The 21,798-nt window shown below is 40.5% G+C and overlaps 2 protein-coding genes across 4 annotated transcripts in view; one reads left to right on the top strand and one right to left on the bottom strand.

Moving 5' to 3' along the window:
* Window positions 1-733: 733 nt before the first annotated feature.
* Window positions 734-13,290, bottom strand: LOC109469816 (kelch-like protein 29). 2 transcript variants are annotated; one of them, XM_019768527.1, is made up of 5 exons: window positions 12,996-13,290; window positions 3,755-4,887; window positions 3,524-3,660; window positions 2,483-2,569; window positions 734-2,209 (listed from the first exon to the last, which is right to left on the bottom strand). In XM_019768527.1, the coding sequence occupies exons 2-5, from the start codon at window positions 4,851-4,853 to the stop codon at window positions 1,673-1,675; spliced, it is 1,860 nt and encodes a 619-aa protein (XP_019624086.1). In that variant the 5' UTR covers window positions 4,854-4,887; window positions 12,996-13,290; the 3' UTR covers window positions 734-1,672. The 2 variants fall into 2 exon arrangements, with proteins under 2 accessions (XP_019624086.1, XP_019624085.1); XM_019768526.1 differs by lacking the exon at window positions 12,996-13,290 and adding an exon at window positions 5,254-5,448.
* A 220-nt stretch (window positions 13,291-13,510) lies between these two features.
* The window catches only part of LOC109469756 (syntaxin-7-like), a 31,095-nt gene continuing 22,807 nt past the window's right edge, over window positions 13,511-21,798 (top strand). The window contains exons 1-7 of one of the 2 annotated variants that reach the window (XM_019768354.1): window positions 13,511-13,633; window positions 15,583-15,770; window positions 16,164-16,233; window positions 16,490-16,580; window positions 16,971-17,045; window positions 17,400-17,462; window positions 19,934-20,089. In XM_019768354.1, coding sequence (XP_019623913.1) covers window positions 15,599-15,770; window positions 16,164-16,233; window positions 16,490-16,580; window positions 16,971-17,045; window positions 17,400-17,462; window positions 19,934-20,089 — 627 coding nt within the window. In that variant the 5' untranslated portion in view covers window positions 13,511-13,633; window positions 15,583-15,598. Of the gene's footprint in view, window positions 13,634-15,582; window positions 15,771-16,163; window positions 16,234-16,489; window positions 16,581-16,970; window positions 17,046-17,399; window positions 17,463-19,930; window positions 20,090-21,798 lie in introns of both variants that reach the window. The other variant, XM_019768353.1, reaches the window with a different exon arrangement.

Here is a 21,798-nt window from a genome sequence, read left to right as displayed (position 1 = left end):
CCTTAGATAATTTTCCACATTGACACAAGAATACTGTCTGTAATGTGCCCATACAGTGTAGACATCGGTCCCCTGAGTGGTCTTCTTGGGCAGGTTTGACCGTATAAGTAGCATCCAAACTAGTGTTTCAAGAAAAGACAACATCATATGAAATACCAGTAAATGCGCAGTCTGCGCTCGATCCTTGGAGTTCGTTGGCAGGATAAGGTGTCTAACCTTGAGATTCTTGACAGAGCGGAAACCATCAGTATTGAAGCTCTCATACTCAAAGCCCAACTGCGGTGGACAGGACATGTCATCCGTATGGATGACACTAGGATCCCTAAACAACTTTTGTACGGCGAGCTTTGCCAGGGGAAAAGAAAGAGGGGTAGGCCTCAGAAACGTTTCAAAGACAGTATCAAGGAGAACATCAAATATGCTGACATACCCCCTAAACAACTCGAGAAACAAGCACAGGACCGCTGTGGCTGGCGCACGCTGACCAAGCTCGCGCAGGAGAACTTTGAAAAGACACGTCGTAAAAATATTGTTGAGGCTAGACAGAGACGCAAAGCAGCGGCAGCAGCAGCAGTGACCAGGGAGCAGAGTCCGTTCCAGTTCACCTGCGAGCAGTGCGGACGACCCTGCAGATCCAGAATTGGACTCCTGAGCCACTTGCGGGTGCATAAAAGATGAGAAGAGGACGCAACGTAGAAGTCATCATCGGCAACGATGGACAACCACGAAATGTCTTACACGAGAATTAGAGCAGTAACATTCTCAATTTCAGTGTTTACACATAAAATTGCAAGACAAGCAAATGAAGGAGGCTCTATGTACATATCAAGCAAAGGTCAGATGCAGGGATGTTACATGTATGAAATCACCATACAGCAAGGATTAGCTTTGTGACATAGTTCCTGATTATCATACATCAGTTATACTAGAACAACAACATTTTAGCTGAACAGTAAATAATAACCAACACATAATGGTCACATACAATATTAAACATAGAGGACTCTACCCTTCATAATCCATTGATGTTATCTCACAGCTTATGAATCTAACACCTCATTAGATATGCTGGACTAAATTAGGTGTTCACATCTAAGTGCTGGAGTTGTACATTACTACAGGACTCATTCCACAGTCTCTGCACATTGGTGATATGTGAATCAAACAAAAATAACAACCCTGGTCTGCATGGATGCCTTTACAAAACACAGGGTAGACAATAGTACATGTATACATAATTTTTTTTCTATCTTGCACACTGGTTTCAGTTTGAGGCTCTTTGAGACTTTTTGTGCCCTGTACCTTATACTTATAGTTGCACAGTGGGTGTGTCATACATAAACCATTGGCTGAGAACTATACAATGAAGCAATAAATTGTTTTCTTGTTCAGTTTTATTCCGCTTCATGGTCAGAGTGCCAATTCTCAGCACTTTTGTGATGTATCAGATCTTTTTAATGGAAACAATCAAGACTTAGTAATATGTGTACATATTATGGTCTGGTTATATGGAGTGATTATATGTGATATGTTAGTCACAATGTTAATAATATAATGCTACCCAAGCACCTCAGGTAATATGTGTAGACAACAGAAGACTGTGCAATGAACTGTTTTGATGAGTCATTCCTAAAACAAGGATTATCTAGATGATGTCTTTGACATTACAAGACTATGTATTCTGCTGGGAATTTGCCTGTCCATCCTTTAAGGGCAGTTTTCTATCCTCGAGGGTGGCAATGTTCATTCTTATCGTGCAGCAACCATGGACAATGATGGCCTTTGGAAGTGCGGCTTGTATCTCCCAAGTATCAGTGGCAGGATCATAGCACTCCATGGTGTCATGTGGAGCTTTGCCCACGTCTGGCAGCCCCCCGATGGCGTACACCTTGTTCCCCTCCACCGCCGACCCATGTAAGGCCCGCGGGACGTGCATGTCCGCCACACGCTGGATGTTGTTTGTCCCCGGCTCGTACACGGTGCAGCTGCTGGAGAACCCCCCGATGATGTAAATGCTATCGTTCAGGACGGCTGTCGGGGCGGCCTTGTTGTCCACCAGCGGGGATTCGATGGAGGTCCAGATGCGTGTTTCTGGGGAGTAACACTGGATGAGGTGGGACTGCATGTTGCTGCCGTTGTTGGCCACCCCTCCAATCACGTACAGTTTCCCGCGGTGTGCGGCAACCGAGCAGCCAAACACGGCCTTCACCTGAGGAGGAATTTCTCAAAATCAGTGTCAGTTCTGGGCTCTGAATGTCCAAGTCTTATTAAAGTCCTTCATTAAAAAAATCAAGATTACAGTATCATTCAAGCTAAACTTTTCAGAATGTCCACACATCCTGAACTAGCATTCACTCAGTAAAGCTATGTCATCTACACATGCATGAATATGTAGCTAAATCATGACGCAAAGATGAAACCTGTCACAGGAGCAGTATGGTTTTCACTATGACATGTAGTTTGTCCTTCATTGTGAACTTACCAGTGGAGGGACATCCTCCCATCTGTTGGTCAGTGGGTCAAACCGCTCTACACTGTTGAGGATGGCACCAGATGCCTCACCTCCAACCTGGGATGGAAAACAAGAACAATGTATCTCTTCAAAATATATGGCATTGCTTGTACATCCATGTACATGCATATTTTAAGACTAGGAAATTCAGTTTTTTTAAGAATGATCATAACATTAGACAGCACAGCAGTTCTTTCATTTGTTTGTTTGTCTGCCTTTGTGTCTGTATTTGTACTTTACAACTTTATGCGTATGTTTGCTTGCATGTTTGATGTATTTGCAAACACACACGTACATGTATACACAAACAGTCAAACACACACAGTGACATATGTTAACATGGATGTAACTGTTGAAATCAGCTTTGGTCATAAACAGAATAATTAAAACCTTGTTACAGCAGTGCACATAAAAATGAGCTGAGGCCATGAATGTTAAGCCACAGATAATACCTTTCAAATTGGAAGAAGGAAAAGTTGACAAGATGAATCTCCAGCACTAAAACTATGATAAATGGTACCCCATAGTGAAATAAATTTAGAGTGAGATAGATCTCTTGTAATTAGGTTTTCCCTGGTGGGGCGGCAATCTGTCTCTAACGGATCAATGCTGATTGGATCAGTGGAATTTACGAACCTGTGAACGTTACAATACAGGGTAATGAGAATTCACAAAAACAACCTTCAGCATGCTATAAAAATGTAGAACCTGAATAGAGACACTGTTAGCTAATCAGGCACCATTGCTGGATAGAAGACTGTGTAGGGCAAGTGTATCCATTGTTGTTTGTACAGAAACTGTTCATAATTTCAATAAGTGACACATTCTGATACAGTCTTTTACAGTCTATGTGACATGGATGTAGCTCTTCATCTTATTTTGGTAACTTGCAGCCATTTACAATACAGATTTCACTTTCAGATAACTATTTTGTTTTAGTCTCATTAGCATATACTGTATTGTATAGGAAATTGTTTTTGTACACAAAGAGTACATGGGTTGAGAACTGACCACATATATACTGCCCTCCACCACAGCAGAGCCGTGTGCGTCCCTGGCCTGTCGCATGGGAGAGTCTTTGTTCCAGATCCCAGTACGGGACGAGTATTTCCACACCTCATCTGTAGACAACCCATTCAACATGCCGCCTGAAAGATGTGGAGAGAAAATTATTCTTGTCATTCTGCAAGATAGAATCATAGAACATAAAGCAAAAAGTGTCAAGAAATAGAAGGCCCTTACCACTGACATACACGTCATCATTCAGAGCCACCACACTTCTCATGACGTACTTGCTGGGAAGGTTAGGTAGGATGTACCACTCTTTGGACTCGGGATGGTAACATCGCACATCGTCCAGGTTAGACACCACTTTGTCTGAACTACCCACAATGAAGATGACCTCTGACCCCACACAGCTCCGTGGCTTGGTCCGCGGTGACTCCAGCCCCCTCCCCTCCATCTGCAGCAGGTGGAATCTCTTGGCTTCCTCCACCAGGGCGCGGCAGTTTTTGTCGTTCTGTATGATGGAGTCCCCTTCCACGGCGCTCAGGAGGTACGTGGGGCGGAGGAATGGAAAGCGGACTGCCGACAGCACCTCTGCAGAGAAGGCCTTACGAGATTTGAAGTCATGGCGGAGCCAGCGCGTGGCCGCCTCGAACACGGCTTCCTCGTGTTGGGCCTCCAAGTTGTCGTGAGACAAGTAGTTGACGATCTCTTCCTTCGACAGAGACAGCATTTCTTCCTGTCGAGCGACGGCTGCAAACTTCTGTAGAGCGTACCGCATTGACTTGCGATGTAGGTCCCGGCAACAGAGGGCATCTGCCAAGTTCACAATAGCCAACACATTGGAGGGGTCAAGGTTCTTCTCCAAAAATGTACCACAGGCATCACGCATCTTGGTGTACTGGAACATACAGGCTGCCTCCAGCAGGGCCTGTGCGTTAGCTTTGGTGATCTTGGCCCTTCCTGTGTAAGCAAAGTCTACGAGAAGTTTGATTCCTTCTGGCTGCACTTCCTCCAGCATGATCTTCTCCTGTTTGCTCTCCCTCATCTCGATGGAAAACATGGCGTTAAAGTACGGACTACTTGCCGCCAGGACGGCACGGTGGCAGGGAAACTCGTGTTTGTCTACGCACACCACAACATCTGTGAACTCGTTCTGGAGCCGCTGCTCGTTCAGTAAGCTCAGGATCTCCGAGGAGTGGGTATCGTCGAAGTAGTCAAACTCGCTATTGTTGTCAGGCAGGGGAGGGATCTTGTGATGAGGGGAGGGGGAGGGGACCTGTGACCCACCACTACTGGCTGGGCTGCCACTGCGACTGCTGCCTCGACTGAACATCCTTCTTCTCGGCTTGGTGTTCAGAAATCCTTGCCTGTATTCGGAAAAAAAAGAGTTACTGGTATTGCATCGGCCATTCGATAGCTATATGCAGTTGAATGCTAGGTATTTGTACATGTAACTCAAAATATACAGTCATGTATCAGGAAAATACATGTAATTGAATCATCAACATGAAATATTTCAGAATAACAAACAGTGTTTATAGAGGAACAAATTGACCAAACAAGAACAACAAATATGTACAGATCAAGTGATAGAATGGATCAAATCTAGTAATCACTCCACATGAGGTTGGTTACAGTGGAAGAGACATATCATATTAGCACAATATCACACATGAAACATGAACTATGTGATGTAGAGAACTTACAAAAATATTTCAGTAGTCTGTACAAACCTTGCAGCCGCCATGTTGACTTTCAAACAAGTACTTAGTCTACTGTCCAAAAATTGCTAGCGCTGAGCCACTCTAAATTAGGGTCCATACATGCAGACCTTCTGAGTCTGGCACCAAACCTGTCCTTCAGTATGACAGCACACAGCAGGTAGCTGCACCCATACACAAGGTGACTCTTCACAAGCATGGACAGCGCAACAATTTGTCAGCTCTGTCCCAACAAGAATGCAAACTGGATCCCCTAACACCACTGTGACCTTTATATGAATAGATTTCCCTCCTTCCATAAGCATGTTACAGTGACATTCTCATAGCTGGGTCTACATGGACATGGCAGTCCATCAACATATACTGGCAGTAACACAATTAAATGCAACATAATGACATTACTGTCTGCCTATGATAATGGATTATACATCAAGCCAGTCCAAAAGCTGATTGGAAAGGCAGAGACCCAGAATTTCTGACGAGCTGTCTCCCCTTGTGGATTGTGACGTAGAGAGGTAATGTAATAAGACTGATAACATGAGAAATTGATCAGGGCAGCCTACATGTATTGTACCAGCTCTAACCAACCTGCAACCTGTTACACACAAGGGGGTGAATTATCAACCAGTGTATTATATAAATACTACAACAAATGTTTCACAAGGCATCAAGATTGTTGCACTGGTTATTTGTGTTGAATAACTTTCCACTGGATTCTGTCTGCTGTCTATGATTGATGGATGGGCACTATCAAGTTAGCTTATTGTGTGCAATCAAGTAGTTTTTTATTTACCCTACTGGCCTCTGCCCAATATAAGATGCACTAGGGCAGAATACAGTATTGACACTCATCAGTAAACTTTCTTACACTGTTCTAGTTTTGAAATGTTTGGGGAAGGGGCATACTCAAAGTCAAAGGACTACTATGTGGACTACCATATGATTCTCCTACCCTAGTTTGCCAGGTCTGGTCTTGCCATCATTATCACCTACAGAAAGCACAAGTGTTATATTTGATGGCATCCATGATTTAAAAAATATAGGCTAACTTGCCATCAGGAGAAGACTGATCAGTGGTCGAAATACTTTTTTTTCAGTGTTCTGCAATATTGCAGAAGAGTCAAAATTTTGTTCTGCAATGTGGAAATACTTTCTGCAAATACACAAGCAAGCCTCTATACTACAATCTTGCAGGTTTATAAGCATGAACTATTGATTGATATGCAAATTAGTGAAGACAAATTTTTGGAAGTCCAAAAGGAAACAAAAGATAGACAAGTCAAGACAAGGTTGATGTAAATTAGTGAAGAAGTCCTGTTGTTTCAGAACAGGAGCTTAAGTGTTGTCTGTCCTTGGGGCCAAGAGCGCCAAATCCCAAGTGCCAATTTTTCCTGCTGCAAAATTGCAGATTGTATAAATTTTTCTTCTGTATAAATTTTTCTTCTGCAATCTTTGAAATCTATCTGCAGATTGCACACTGCAGACAGGTATTTCGAACACTGCTGATACATGATCTAGGACGATCTCCCTGTAAGGTCTGTGACCTTGCTGAATGCCAAATCAAGGTCGCCCCAGTGTCAACTGTTCTATTGACAACTGTGTACAGCCACATGAAGAAGGTCTCATTCTTGAGTTTTTGTTAACTATGGCCGCCTATGGCAAAATACGTAACTTTACATAGGCCAAAACCCTATAATTTGAATGACAGCCATCTAGTCTATCCAATCAATTTTGAGCACAATGGCCCTACATTACGTCAAAAAAATTCCCAACCAGATCTAACCCAACAATCTCTTTTTATTTAATTATAAACTGCACTTGGCCACTCTCCGCCAGAGGTCCTCCAGCGCTGCTACCTCCTGACCGCATTACCCATCACAACAGCGTGTAAACATCCGACCTGTCGCGCGGATGTCAACACTTACCCACTAATTTTAGCACATACAAACAACCTCTCATATCACAAGCGGTTTACGCCAACTGACTTAGCTAAAATGCAATTTCTGGCGGATATAAACACACATCCATACACGCATTTAATTTTTAGTACGATCTACTTGAGAGTACCCACGCGGAAGAATACCGAAATGAGACCTTAATAACCATTGATTATTAAGATTGTGTCTTAAATGAAAGAATAAACATCCCCTAACAATCTCTTAAAAGGACTTTGTCTCACGTCACTCCGTTACCAAGCAACGGGTCAATGAAGTTGCGTCAAAATTTGGATATGAGCAGCGCCACCTGGCAGTTTGGAGAAAAAGTACAACATATATCTTTAATTACCCTTATGACGTGTCGGAAACGGTAATTAATGTTTTTTTCGTACCGTTGGGTAGATTAATGTGTTCTGTATGAGATTGTTTACATATAAACCTTGGTAGACAGCAAGAGATAGATCTGAACGATGCTGATCATTTCGTGTATGCTGGCAAATGAGGCATAGCATCAGTAGCGACATTCAGGTGCATGTCGCATCAGGACAAGCCCATAAAAGCAAAGACATCGACATGACACAAACAACAGTAAAGCCAAACATATAAACTTGCTAAAATTTGAACCCGAGGTAAGAAGAAATAAGCGACATGCTGCTGATAGTGCATCTAGCGCACTATAAAAGTCAGCCTAGGCGGGAATGGGGAGTGGTTTATAGAGGTGACACAAGATCCTGGCTTACAAAAATGCGAGGCAACTTCAGTCAAGAGTACCCTTTTCTACTAGTTGAGAAGAATGAAGGCAAAAGAGGCCAAATTGACCGTAAACTATCACTCAGAAAAGGAAGGGGAATTCCAGACAGCGTTCTTAGCACAGAGCAAAGCAGAAACTTTTCCAATGAAAGTTACAGTAATGCTTTGGCATAATATATCCATTCTCACCTAAGTAGAAATCCACGAAATCTTTTATGATTTTGCAGTCTGGAAGTCTGGGGGATACAAATTCACCTCAGTTGTAACCTGTCGGGTGTTTTTCCGTTAGTTGGGGGGGGGGGGCGAGGGTAAGGATCCACCGCCCAAAAGTGGCGGGGGGGGGGTGGAGTGCGCCTCAGACTCAATGCGTGCATCCGTGCGTGTGTATGGGGGGGGGGTAACAATGGCACAAATTTCGGCCAGGTTAATCAAGCCACGTAATGGGTATTACTTTGGGGTGTAATCAGATAACCCTACTTGTCAGGCTTGCGATATTAGGTGGGTGGACAGTCAGGCTGCTGGCAAGGTTGTTTAAACATTCGTAGCGCGTGGGATTGACTTGCATTTGACGCTTTTCCTGAAAGCAAAGTGCACATATATATAATATTTGAATCTTTTCCTGTTCTGTGGTTCCTTAACTCTAGCCACAATTTCATATGAAGATCTAATATCCGTAATCGACGCTTCTAAGATTTACATGTGCTGTCCGTGAATTTGGGTTTACACGATTTCCATAAAATTTGCAAGCTTGCGCTTGTCAGTCCTTGCTTCATAGACGTCTTTCGCAACACTGGTAGTCAGGGAAATATCTTAAGTGTATGTATCATTGACTATGTCAGCTTTTCAAAACGTTATTTGACTGTAAATCTTTGTAAAACGGAGTAAGATGAAAGGACGGTGTGCATCAACCCCCGCAGAAATGGGCTCGTCCGTTGCCATGGCAACGGGCGTGGTTACGCAATGCAACGTTCGCTGAAAAATCGGACATTAAATCCTGGGCAAACATTGTTCAAAAATTGGGACCTTAGCACTAATCGTTGATTTTTGGTGAATATTTTTCATTTCTATTAAGGTCTCATTCTTGAGTTTTTGTTAACTATGGCCGCCTATGGCAAAATACGTAACTTTACATAGGCCAAAACCCTATAATTTGAATGACAGCCATCTAGTCTATCCAATCAATTTTGAGCACAATGGCCCTACATTACGTCAAAAAATTCCCAACCAGATCTAACCCAACAATCTCTTTTTATTTAATTATAAACTGCACTTGGCCACTCTCCGCCAGAGGTCCTCCAGCGCTGCTACCTCCTGACCGCATTACCCATCACAACAGCGTGTAAACATCCGACCTGTCGCGCGGATGTCAACACTTACCCACTAATTTAGCACATACAAACAACCTCTCATATCACAAGCGGTTTACGCCAACTGACTTAGCTAAAATGCAATTTCTGGCGGATATAAACACACATCCATACACGCATTTAATTTTTAGTACGATCTACTTGAGAGTACCCACGCGGAAGAATACCGAAATGAGACCAGAACAGGGCCAGCTGGAGGGGACATTTATCTACATGTCACAGTCACAGCCAACAGGAAGCCAGTACACATAACTGTACATGGCAAGGACATATATGGGTATACAATTAAACACTGTTGTACATGTGTACTTAACAATCAATATGTAAAACGCATGTGTGCATGCACACACGTACATACACACACACACATTGACATTACCTGTATGTCACTATGTGTGATGAGCAGAATATTGCTGTTTTGTGTACCCTCTGGTACTACATGTATATGTACATGTACCACCTGTAGAAAGACTACTCCCCAATATAATACAGGTAGGCACTGTCTGTTTCCGGTAAAACCAGTCATCCCCCAAGGCCATTCCTCAACCCCTGACTAAGACTTCAGGAATGCAACCAACTCACAATGTTGTTGTTTTAGCTTTTCCTGATGTTATCATTTCTACTTCTTATAAGGGCCTTATAAGTTAGAAATTAATTATTCCCTCAAACACTTATAGCTTATAATTATATGCACCATAGCAAATGTTTTATGTACATACAGGTGTAGATGTAGAAATTAACTTGTCATAACAAGTAAATGATTCTTATGTGAATAATTGAATATATTAAATCACAACACAAAGGATCTTGAACCCAGACATGGAAGGAGTGCAGACAGTATCATCAGATCAATAGTCTCCGCTATAAAGTAATAAACCACAAATTGTACCAGTTCCAGCTTGGTTCACTGATTATTCTGAGTGATAACAGGCATATGTTAAGAGTTAACATGTGACCAGTACATTTTGCCCCCCCCCCACCAAGAAAAACAAAACGTGTATGTCTTAATCTCAATTTGTAACTGATTTACATGCAGGCATGCTGCAGAACTTCCCCATTATTGTTAATATTAATTTTTCAAGACAAAAATTATAAACCATGAATTTAACAAACTTCATAATTCGACAGTCACTGGGATCTTATCCCAAATAGAATTACATGACTTTTTCATGCAAATGATTTATAACACCTTTCAGTATCTTATTGAGCCAAGCAGATATGACTGCATATTGATAAAGGGCAGACTTTATCTTAGTAGACTACATAAATAAAATATGACTCTTGCAAGCTGCCATGTTGTTTGGGTTTTTGGAAGGATAGGCCTGAAGCCAGAACAGCTAAAGCCTGTCTCTTTCGCCCTCTCTGCAAATTTTGACAGAATCTTGGTAGCAAAAACAGGTTTGGACAGCAGGCTAAGTGTACAGCTGAGACTCATTATCAGCTCAGCTACAGGAGGTCAGCAAAGGACAGGACCTGGATCACACAGCATGTTGTGCTACTGGTAAGAATCTAAAACATCTGACTTGATAATACCACTAATCTCTGGAGATGTACCAAAATACATGTACATGTATGGCCTGCCAATGTGATTTGTTTATTGAGATTTATAGTTCAACTGTTTGAGCTGTACAATGATGAATGGCTAGCTCGTTTCATTCTTTATTGTTTCTAGTACTACTACTAGTACTAGTCTCTAGTACACGGTAGTAATTCCAGATTTTTTGTTCAAAATTAAGCAAAAATCAATGCTCGAGTGGATGACATCCACAATATTTACTTGTTGTGGCCTTATCATTACATGTAAAAATGCCTCTGTATATCTAACATGCAGTAATGAGTGAACGCCTTCAGAATGCATTTTCCACATGCGTGTGACAAGAACCAGCATACTGTGTTAATTGTGTCACATGAGAAGATGTTTCTCCTCTTACAAAAACACAGGGTTATCTTCTAGATCAGCATGTCATCCTGTGGCACAGAAACTAACCCCATGGGTAGATAGAATTACAATACATGTATACATGATGTGCAATCATTTTAATAATCATATAGTATACACAAAAACCAACCCTTTCTTTTTTCCAATTCAGATATCCTGACATGCATCTGACCATGGGAATGATAAAGTTTGGCATATTTATTACTAAACCAAGAAGTAAGTGTGGATCCAGACCAGACCCCAGTGTGACATGATACTCCCTTCACACTGGGGAAGCCCCCCCCCCCCTCCTCCATCCCAGGCACCCACCATCATCCCAGGTCCAATTTATCATATCTCTCCTGCAGGGTCTAACCTGGGGCCTGTGGTAAAATTTAAAGGAGCCAAGGTCTGACAAGGAGCTAAAAGTCCTGGCAACAGTTTGTCACCCAGGTTAACAAAGAAGAATCTGGTAGGGAGAGTTGAAAAAAAGTGCTTTCAATGATGATGATGAATCTCTATTGCATATTCATGCCTAGGTGGGCTAAATGCACAGGTGACCAAAAGAAATCTAGAGATACTGAACTGCTGCATTCTAAAGCCAACAGCTAAGTTCTAAAAATAAAAGTCTATATACAACAACAAAACAATATACTAATCATCTACTGTTAATCACCATTTCTTCCCTCTTTCAGAAGCATCTGGAAACATAAGTACATAATTTGTCTAATATACATTTGTTCTTTTTCTAATGAAGTTTTATAATTATGGACTGGAGTCTTTTTATAATGCATGTCATGCAACCTTAAGTGGCACCTTTGAAGAAGGCCAAAATTATCTGATTCTCTATTTCTTCACAGGATGTATCAGTTGCTACATATTCGTTCACCTGGATATGGTGGAGAGGGTAAAAATCCCAACAATTTTGCTTCACACTTTTATAATACTCTGTCAGATACAATGTCCGTTGACCATATGTATAGCATTATGTTAGACACATACCAACTAGTAATTTTATTATTTGCCATACATTGTACCCGTGACAATCGTTGTGCAATAAACTTTGACTTGACTTGTTTTATGTAAATCTACCGTGAAACACATTAGCATTTACTGACCACAGGAGGAGCAGCTGCTTATCAATTTCTAGACTGGAGTCCAAAATTTAATTTGAAAAAAAAAAGTGAATAAAGGGTTAAAGACTTATGTAACATAAGCAATCATTATTTCCATTTACATCAACTAAAGACTGAGTACTAGGCATATGCAATTATTGGTAGGCAAATCACCCAACTATCTGTACCTGTACCACCCACTTTTTGTGCACCGCCCCTAGGCTGTGACATCATCATGGTGATGGGTTATCTTCAAAGTTTGTCCCACCATCAGTGGGCCAGGACAATGTAAATTCAGCTTTTGATACAGGCCATGCCAGAGCCGCCAGATGAATTTCCATGGAGAAAATACACTGGACTGGTGCAACTCGTGTATTGAATAACCACATGTCCTGTATGTGTATTGGGTAACCACATGTCCTGCAGATGCAAATCCCATAATTTATCATCTGTATGTTCCAAAGGTAAAAGATGTAGAAAAGAAAAGCTGAGAGGTGATGCAGCCAGAACTTACAGTCTGGGACACAAAACGTAGAACTTGCCTGGTTCCTCACTCAATCTGGACAATCCGACATGTCAACAAATTAAAAGAAAATGACACAACATTACAATCAACGCCCAACAGGATTTATAAACTTTTACAGATTCATATTGCTCTAGATCTTACCTAGTCCGTCTAGGCCCGTCGCTCTTTGTCCTTCAAGTAGCAACCAGGAGCTAGAGAAGAGTCAGCAGCTCCACTGTGATACAGTGTACATCACCAAGGCACCATTCGCTGTTCAACGCACATTCTCCTTGCATACTCGGAAATCTTCTACCACTAGCCAGAACGTCAATATCTTCATGTAAAGTGAAGTCCTTTTGTATCGGCTGCACTCTTAGGGCTCAAAGTCAAATATTGGGTACGAAACTAAACTGAAACCCAAACCTCACTTGCAGAACCGCCATATGCAATTCCCATCATGCACCCCGTCCAAGATAAGCCATTTTTCTAAAATGGAGGGATGTTTGAAAAGCGAGATTTACGTCCAAAATTTGTAACTTTCTATAATATAACAACTAATAATATGATATAATACCGGGATATCTACAGGTTTTAAATCGTTCTGGTGATAAAATCGGTTTGATAAAAATTCTTAACAAATTTGGAACACCCCTCTCTTTGTTGTGGGCACGTCGTCAGGTGCATCATCATATGACCAAGTGTCATGGCCGACTTCTGATACTCTCAGGCGGAGTCCAGCCAAATTTTCCTCGCGATTTCATACGGAAAGCTACCTGTTTGTCAACATAAGAAAGGAATAGGTGAGGTATCTTTTGCTTTATACATACGATATCTTTTCATGGGCACACATGAAAAGAACGACAGATTTTGAAGGAAGGAAGGAAGGTCTGTGACCTGCACTTCCTATATTTATCTGTAGTAAACATAATTGATTCCATCAAGGTTCTTGTTACAGCAAAGTAATGTTTATGCAAATTGATTCACGGTCAAAATCCAGGTCTTCGGTCGAAGTATTTGAAATATATGTACCCGTTGATTTAGAATTGGTGAAGACCGGTCAGCTGATGGCTGTAAACTATTGACCGAATATTCCCTTAGTCAGGTTTACAATCCTTCATTTATCTGAATTTACCTGAACTGCAGAGATTGTATCTCTGCAGTCAGGACCTTGATGGCGGGTAGCCTCTATTAGCTCCTCCATCAAACCCGGTCTTGATATTGTTAATTTGCCTTTCATTTATGGAGAGGGCGACTTGTCAGGGGTTTCCTCAAAATAAAACATGGATGAGAGTAGGCCTTCACCTGTAGCATCACACTCTTAGCACTCCTGGTACTTCCTCTGCATGTAACAGGCCAATCACTTCGTTAGACAGTCTGGGGTCACGTGGTGAGAGCACGTGACCCAGACGCGTCATTGGCCGAGCCTGACCATGCCTCCGCCATGCAGATGTCGCTCCGCCCTTCCGCGCGCACTATAAGATAGCGGGACGCTTTGGCTTTGGCATTACTTAGAGTGAGAGTCTAAGGATTCGTATCTGTAACCGTAATCGTAACTGTAATCGTAACTGTAATCGTAACTTTAGCCCAAATCCTACCCACACAGAAAGAACGTTTGTTACATTCACTGACTGACCTGGTTTCTCTTTGGGACCTCATTCTAGGGATTTCATCACACTCATTGTGATGTCATTCCCAAACAAGAATAATAAAAATGGGCGTTATCTATTCTTAAAAATGGAAGTTCAATGTTCGATCCTGGATCGCATAAATTTTTTCGTTTAACTATTAAATGACTGTCAAATAACCACTTACTAGTAACAGAATGAGCTAACAGAATGGTTAACAAAATGGAAAGCAGAAAATCTTTGTTGGGTAACAAACTTTACTGTCCATCACATCACAAGATATTTGTTACAAGAAGTTGAACATTATACCTACATGTTTTTATATCACATGTTGTGGAAGGACTAACTTGTATAAGTGTCTGCTTAAAAGGACACAAGAGGTTCGATAAATCTGTCATTATTTCATGCATGGTCTGTCTGAAAAGTGATTCCTACACTTACATTAATTCATTGTAGTTTAGAGCGCTGCCAGCAGTTTGACATACCATGCATGACATTATGATAGATTTTATTGAACCTCTGATATTGTGTCTCTTTAAGGTCATGCCACGCCCCATGCCCTTTGCCCAGCATACAACTGATTAACTGGATTTGGTAGGAAATGGTAATTGATGGCACAGAAAATACATGTAGTTGTACATATTGATTATTTTTTGTTTGTACATGTATTAAAAGTAAATTACTTAAATTCAAGTATTCTTGTTATTTACATTTCTTGATGGCTGGCATGTAGCAAAGTTTTACATGTAATTTGAGCTTCAAGCTCCAGTCAGTTTAGCAACTCTCTCATTTGTTTATTTATCAGTAATTAGTTTGTAAATACTGAATTTCTAGGTCAGGAGGTTTTGCACTACAGTGCTGATTTACATGTACATTGGGAATGTTACAGAAAGGGATGTCCTATAAAAACATTTTAACTATTTACTTAATGAGTATATAATATACTTACTTAGTACTATAGATGGAACCAGTATCAATTACTGCACCAACTTGGGTAACTGAGGAACTGAGTGACTGGCTAAAGAAAACTGTATAGTCAAGTTAACTGTTGTCACAAGGCCACATAAAGCTAGGCTTGATTTTTATTTTTATGCTTTTTTTTTGCTTTTTTTGTTTGTTTGAAGTGACTAAAGCCAGACGATGAACCGGGGAGAGTTTGGTGCGTACGGTTCGGTGGAGACGGGTGGGTTTGACCGGAGAGATGAGCGATACGGCGTACCCAGGGGTGCCGGGTACCAGGATAATGGCTCCAATGATGTCAACCGTCTGTGTGAGCTGACAAGCACCAACATCTTTACCATCTCCAACAATGGTGGGTCATGTGTTGTTATTAAGAAGCTGCAGTTCTTGGTTCATTCAATAGGTGGCAGGTGTGCACTAGACTGGTAACCTATATAATATGCATCTGTGTAATATGTATATAACGTACTCGTACGTAGGTTTTTGTATACAAACTGTGAAATCATGATTGGAAAACAGGAGCTTAAATCTAAGACTTTAGTATTAGTATATAATTGAATCATGTCCTTTAAAATGTCCTTTTATGTGGGTCAGTTAATCAAGTACTAGTAGTTCCTGTTGTTAGATTGCTCTCTGCATAACTGTAATTAAGGAAAAATTTATGCTAAGTAGAAACTAGGAATACTCATAATCAGAGCAGGTACTTCCTTATTGTCTCCTAACTTCTGTATTTGTGACTTCCCAGCCTCCTCCTTGGAGAAAACCCTAAAGCAGATCGGGTCAGCCAATGACAGCCATCAGCTCAGGGACAGAGTGTGAGTCACAGGACATGTTTTTGAGTCCCTGCATTAAAGGACAATGTTGTATTGAATAGAACAAGTTTTGAAGATACTACTAATATATGTCTAGACTCTGGAGTGTAATATCTTATGTCAAAGATGCCTTCTGGCTCAGCCATATGAGTAGTGAGTAATCTGATTAATTCAGACATGACCATTTTAGTATTTTTTTTACTACTATATGGTCTATAATACTGTTTGATTATGTATCTACCTGCTGGGTTTCCTTCAGCCACAATATGCAGCAGCAGACCAACCTGTTAGTGAGTGAGACTGCCAGGTGCTTGAAGCAGCTGTCACAGATGACAAGGGGGGCTCCTAAGGTAGGGAAAGATCAAGTTCAAAGCTATTGAACCGTTGTATACATGACTGTAGTACTACATGGTAGTTTGACATTTTTAGTATACATAGCATGGATACCAGTCTTGTTTAGCTTTAATCTGCTCCCCAAGATCTGTTACCCTGCCAATATACATGTAATTTATCCTACCATTTTTCTCAAAAGTATGACTTAAACTGCATGAGCCACTCCAAAATGGACTCGTAGAAAGATCCTCTCATAGCTCTCATTTGTGGCTATAGGTATCATACTATTCATAGGCAAAGAATTCAACTTCACATGCTGGCATTTCAAAGATACTGGCACATTGGTAAGGGACCTCTAATTCTTTACAGGCAGCTCCATTGTACATGTCTATGACTTTCTTTCACAGCCACAGAAGCTACAAGTGGACAGATTAAGTAACGAGTTCAAGCAGAGTGTACAGAGATATGGAATCATTCAGAAGGTACCTGTAACAATAATGCTATTTTTATCATAGAAGCCTCATATGTTGGTCAAGATTTGAACCAACACTACAGTATATGCAACACATGTAAAGTATAGGTGGATCACCTGTGAAGAAGAAAATAAAACTGATTCTGTAGTGCTAAATTTTGGTTCAAGTTAATTCTACAATGGTGTAATACATGTAGCACATTTTGCTGACATTTTGCTATCATTATGATAAGTATTATGCTCATAACCATACTTCTGGATTTTTAAGTTTCAAATGTATTTCATTTCAAGTTATTTGATCATATCAGTGCACTAATGTGCTTTAAGACATAAACATTTTTTCTTATTCCTTTTTGGTGACCAGAGAGTAGCAGAGCAGTCCAGAATGAGTGTGGACAGCATTAGGAGTCCCAGCAGGGCATCACAGGTGACTCTGACATGTATCATGAGCTCCCCCTAGTGAGCTGTATGTGCATAGCAGCTGTCTGTAGCATAAAGATATTGAACATAATGTTGCAAAGCCTGAATTAAAAACCTTAAAGAAGCTATGTTTGACTTTGAAATCTTATAGTGTTATGAATGAGATGTGAAAACTTCTATGGACTTATCCTTCTTTTATTTTCATTCCTGCAAACTTTGGACGACCAAACATACCGGTAGGGAGGAAAGAAGGTACTTGTATTCTAAAGCTGCTCCAGCATATAAACATTTTCCTGCTGGTGTTGCCTTGGGCAATTGGTACCATGAAACTTCTATGAAAGAATGTTGATTGCATGCATTGCCCTGCATGGCTAAGTGCATTGTTGACCATATTATGGATATCATAAAATGGAGTGGTTGTATGACTAACAGATAAATAAATCAAATGAATGCAGAAAAGTAAAGAGCAAACAGTGGTAATAACAAACCAATAATGGGTACAAAATGACATGTTGACCAGTGTACAAACTTTAGTGCAAGGCATTAAAGATATTCAAATGTAGCTTCTCATAATATAATTACATATTTATCACACTAGTTAGATTGTAATGATGAAGACAGTCATCATGGAGAGGCTTGATAATAATATAATACTGGAATAATTCAATATTATATTCTAATTTAAACATAATTGTTTGGAATACAAGTTTGTCAATGTTTTCAAGATTATAATGATATTTCCTTAATCAACTATTAATACATACGAGAGCTGCAAGACAGAGTAGGAAACATTACACTAGGTCTTTACAGTCAGTAAGCCTCCACTTCTGCTGCCCTGTGTTAGCCTATAGCTAGGGATGGAGCATGAAATGATGGCCACAATATCAATAAACAATGTCAACAGAAGTTCCAAATGTACCCCAGGGTAATCACCAAGTCATTCCATCGTAAATCCAAGCAATAAAGTGGTTCTGTGCGGACGATAAAACAGGGAAACTGCCAGCTACACAGAAATTTTACTGTAGGGGTAACGACGTTACAGAGAATGGAATGATACAGATAGCACATTGCCTTTTGACCGCAGTCTCACTACAGCAATATTTGCGCGAGGAAGCAGACACACTAGGAAGCAGTTTTAGTTTTGTAGAGATAGTCCATGATGGTCAGGGTAGTTAATATTGCTAATCTCTACAAAGCTCAGATGGCAATGATGGAATACGTTTCTGTTTTGAGCCAGATGCAGGAATTACATTTTGTACCGTCAACCTTCCTCCATGTTTGCTACATAAAGTTGATGCACATTAAAGTGCCATTCAATCTCTCTTTGCTATTTTTGAAGGCAATGAAATCAGGCAATTCCAGCAAGAAGAGATATTGTCAACACCCATCGGCTAATAGAAGTGGATATACCTTTATTGTATGTAGGACATTTTAAACATTCTCCCTGCTGTCTAATCCTGTAACTAAAACAAATTTGGTGCCAAATGGCTACCTTAGCAGGGAGAATTAAAATAGGAAAAAATGAACAAGACATGCTTAGTGTGACATGCTTAGTATCACTTTGACTGTTATACTCGAAATGTAATGTAGAATAATATTTTGCTCTAAGATGTAAAGGCATTAACTGCTGCTGATTTGTAAACCAAAAGTCAACAAAATATTCCCCTTTCATCTACCCTGGCGGCAACTTCGCTGATTTTTAGCTACAACTGCAACACGGTTGTTAAATATGGTCACTTTAATGTTGTTGCCTCAGGAGCTTGTGTACCATAATGGCTTATGGAGCACATCAATACTTTAATTTTAAGGCACTGCCGGTATCTAGCCTGGAGGTTTTAACCTTAGCATGAGTGTTCCTGAGATTTGTCATGCTTACATGTACATATACTGAAGTCTTACGGTTGAGTACTTATTTTTGCCTGAGAGGTAGACTGTATGTATGAAGTTAAAGGCTGTCTTATTTCCTCACTTCCTTTTGTTAATGCCTATTTCAAAATTGCTTTCAGTTTAGTGGGATAAAGGCAAAGAAAGTGTTTAAGAGAGTATTATGGGATGATACCAAATACAGGGTATAAGATAGTAGTACTAGTAAGATAAGGTTTAACATTGTGATTGTCACATCCAGTCTGCCACCAAGTTCCCATCCTATCAGGGCTTGAAATATCACCTGCGTATGCACGTTAGCACAGGTAAAATTGGAGCTGAGCTACAATGTATGCAGGTATTTCTGATGTCTACCTGCATCTAATCTGCACTGGCTAATTTTTCAATGAATGTCATCTTCATCATGACTGGTTCACTGTGCATTGAAGCTAGGTTTTACTGCTAACTATGTGGTCCCAAACCTTAAGTCATTCTGACATACATATGTAAATATTGGTAAAACAAGAGTGAGATATGCAGTTCCAAATGTAAGGTATTGTTATATATTATGATATAATTATTTAACCCACAATGGTGATGTGGTGTCCCCAGCAGGGTTTCCTGGATGATGACTATGGAGATGAGTCCACCAGCCTGCTGGAGGAGGAGCAGCAGCGCAGGAGGGTGGAGGAGCTCCAGAGACAGGAACAGGTCATCGACTTCGAGGGCGACATCATCAGGGAGAGGGAGGAGAGAATACGGGAGATAGAGGTACGCAAGGGCAAAACAAACATTCTTAGTCTCCAGAGGATAAAAACACAATGAAATACCATGCACCCAGACTTTTGTATCATCATGACTGAAAGATACACTTTTCACCAGACAATAGTGCTATGCCGCCCTTGTCTGGACATGACTGGAAAGAGTTGCATCATCCTTTTGGATGAGGAATGTAAAACCAGCGGCCCCATGCATTTTCGAACCAAAGTGATGTATTAATATGTAGATTCCAATATGATTGTAATTTGTATTTCCCTACTATTAATAATTTATGTTGTAAACAACTTGATCAGAATTCAGCCCTGTATGTCAAGGCTGCGAGATATGCTGTTGATATGTTGATACAAAAAAATAAACCAATAAATAAATGTATGGGGGAGTTTGTTATGGTGTCAACCCTCTACATGTAAAAGAACCCATCACTCTCATCAAAAGAACCAAACACACATCTTAAGAAAAGTAGGGTACCAGGTGTGCTTGGCTTGAAAAAGCACCATGCTTCACCTCAGTTGATGATGACAAAAGATATACTAGTAGATGAAGAGAAGTTTAAAAGGTTTGAAAAATACTAGATATTACCTGGATAGCTAACCTTCATCGATTCGACATACTAAAAATTTGATTTCACTAATGATATAAGTATGGCCATGTCCACCAGGAGGTATGGTCCTGTGGGCTATGTCTGTGGGGGTTCAGATCAAAAACTAGACCAGCAAACCCTCATCTAGGCAACAACCTGTTGTTTGGTGATAAAATTGATCAGAAAAAGTTTCCCAGCAGGAGGTTAGAAATGACCTATTGTACACATGTGTATCTGCTGTGCAGTAATGAGAACTGCTGATCCCATCTGTCATCATCACCCCTCGGGGGGTTTCAGTCAGGATTCTGTATTGACTTTATTTGGAAGGACTTGTCCATTAATCACCTCAACCCCCTGAAGACATCCCATTCTATCTTAATGATTGTGCATCATACCTTAGATACAGGCATATAACAAAATAAATCAAATGTAATGAGATAGGACAATGTTGATGTATAAAGTTAACAATGTGATAGATATAGGAAACAAGTAGGAGAAAAGTTGAACAACTTTTGCTATATATTATCAGTCTCTCAAACAAAGTTACTCTCACTGAAGAATTTAAATGCACCACGTATGCGCTCACCTTGGCTGGCAAACTGTTCCCATCGATCATACAGTATCCTTCTTTGAAACCTAGCCATGCAGTCAATCAGAGATGGGAGTGCTTATGTCCTAAAGCACAGAGATACAATGTATCTGCTAAAACTCTTTCTCCAAAATGACATCAGACAAGCAGATCTAGACAGTGCATAGGGTCGATTTTTTTCTTCTGCCAGAAAAGTTAGATGGATCTGACTGAAATCTGTTACAGTAGAGAAAGCATTTAAATCATTTCACAGTCAGTTGCAATCAGTACAGCAAAGGAAAGTTCACATACACTTCAGAAACTATACCCAGTGCATGGAAGGTTAGGTGCAAGCAATTAAGGCAAATATAGCAAATGCAGCTAAAATTTTACCTGTACTAACCTGCAAATGTAGAGGGTGTTTTTAATCCTGGTTAATGAATAAACAGTGACTCTCTATATCTGTTTCACTGCAATTAAATCACTGAGCTGTCGGGTATTCATTACATCTTCTACATCATTCTGTCCCAATAATTATATTCCAAAGTCATT

The sequence above is a fragment of the Branchiostoma belcheri genome, unplaced genomic scaffold (assembly GCF_001625305.1).
Source record: "Branchiostoma belcheri isolate BF01 breed outbred unplaced genomic scaffold, Haploidv18h27 scaffold21, whole genome shotgun sequence".
Classification (NCBI taxonomy): domain Eukaryota; kingdom Metazoa; phylum Chordata; class Leptocardii; order Amphioxiformes; family Branchiostomatidae; genus Branchiostoma; species Branchiostoma belcheri.
This window is presented reverse-complemented; position numbering and strand designations above follow the sequence as displayed.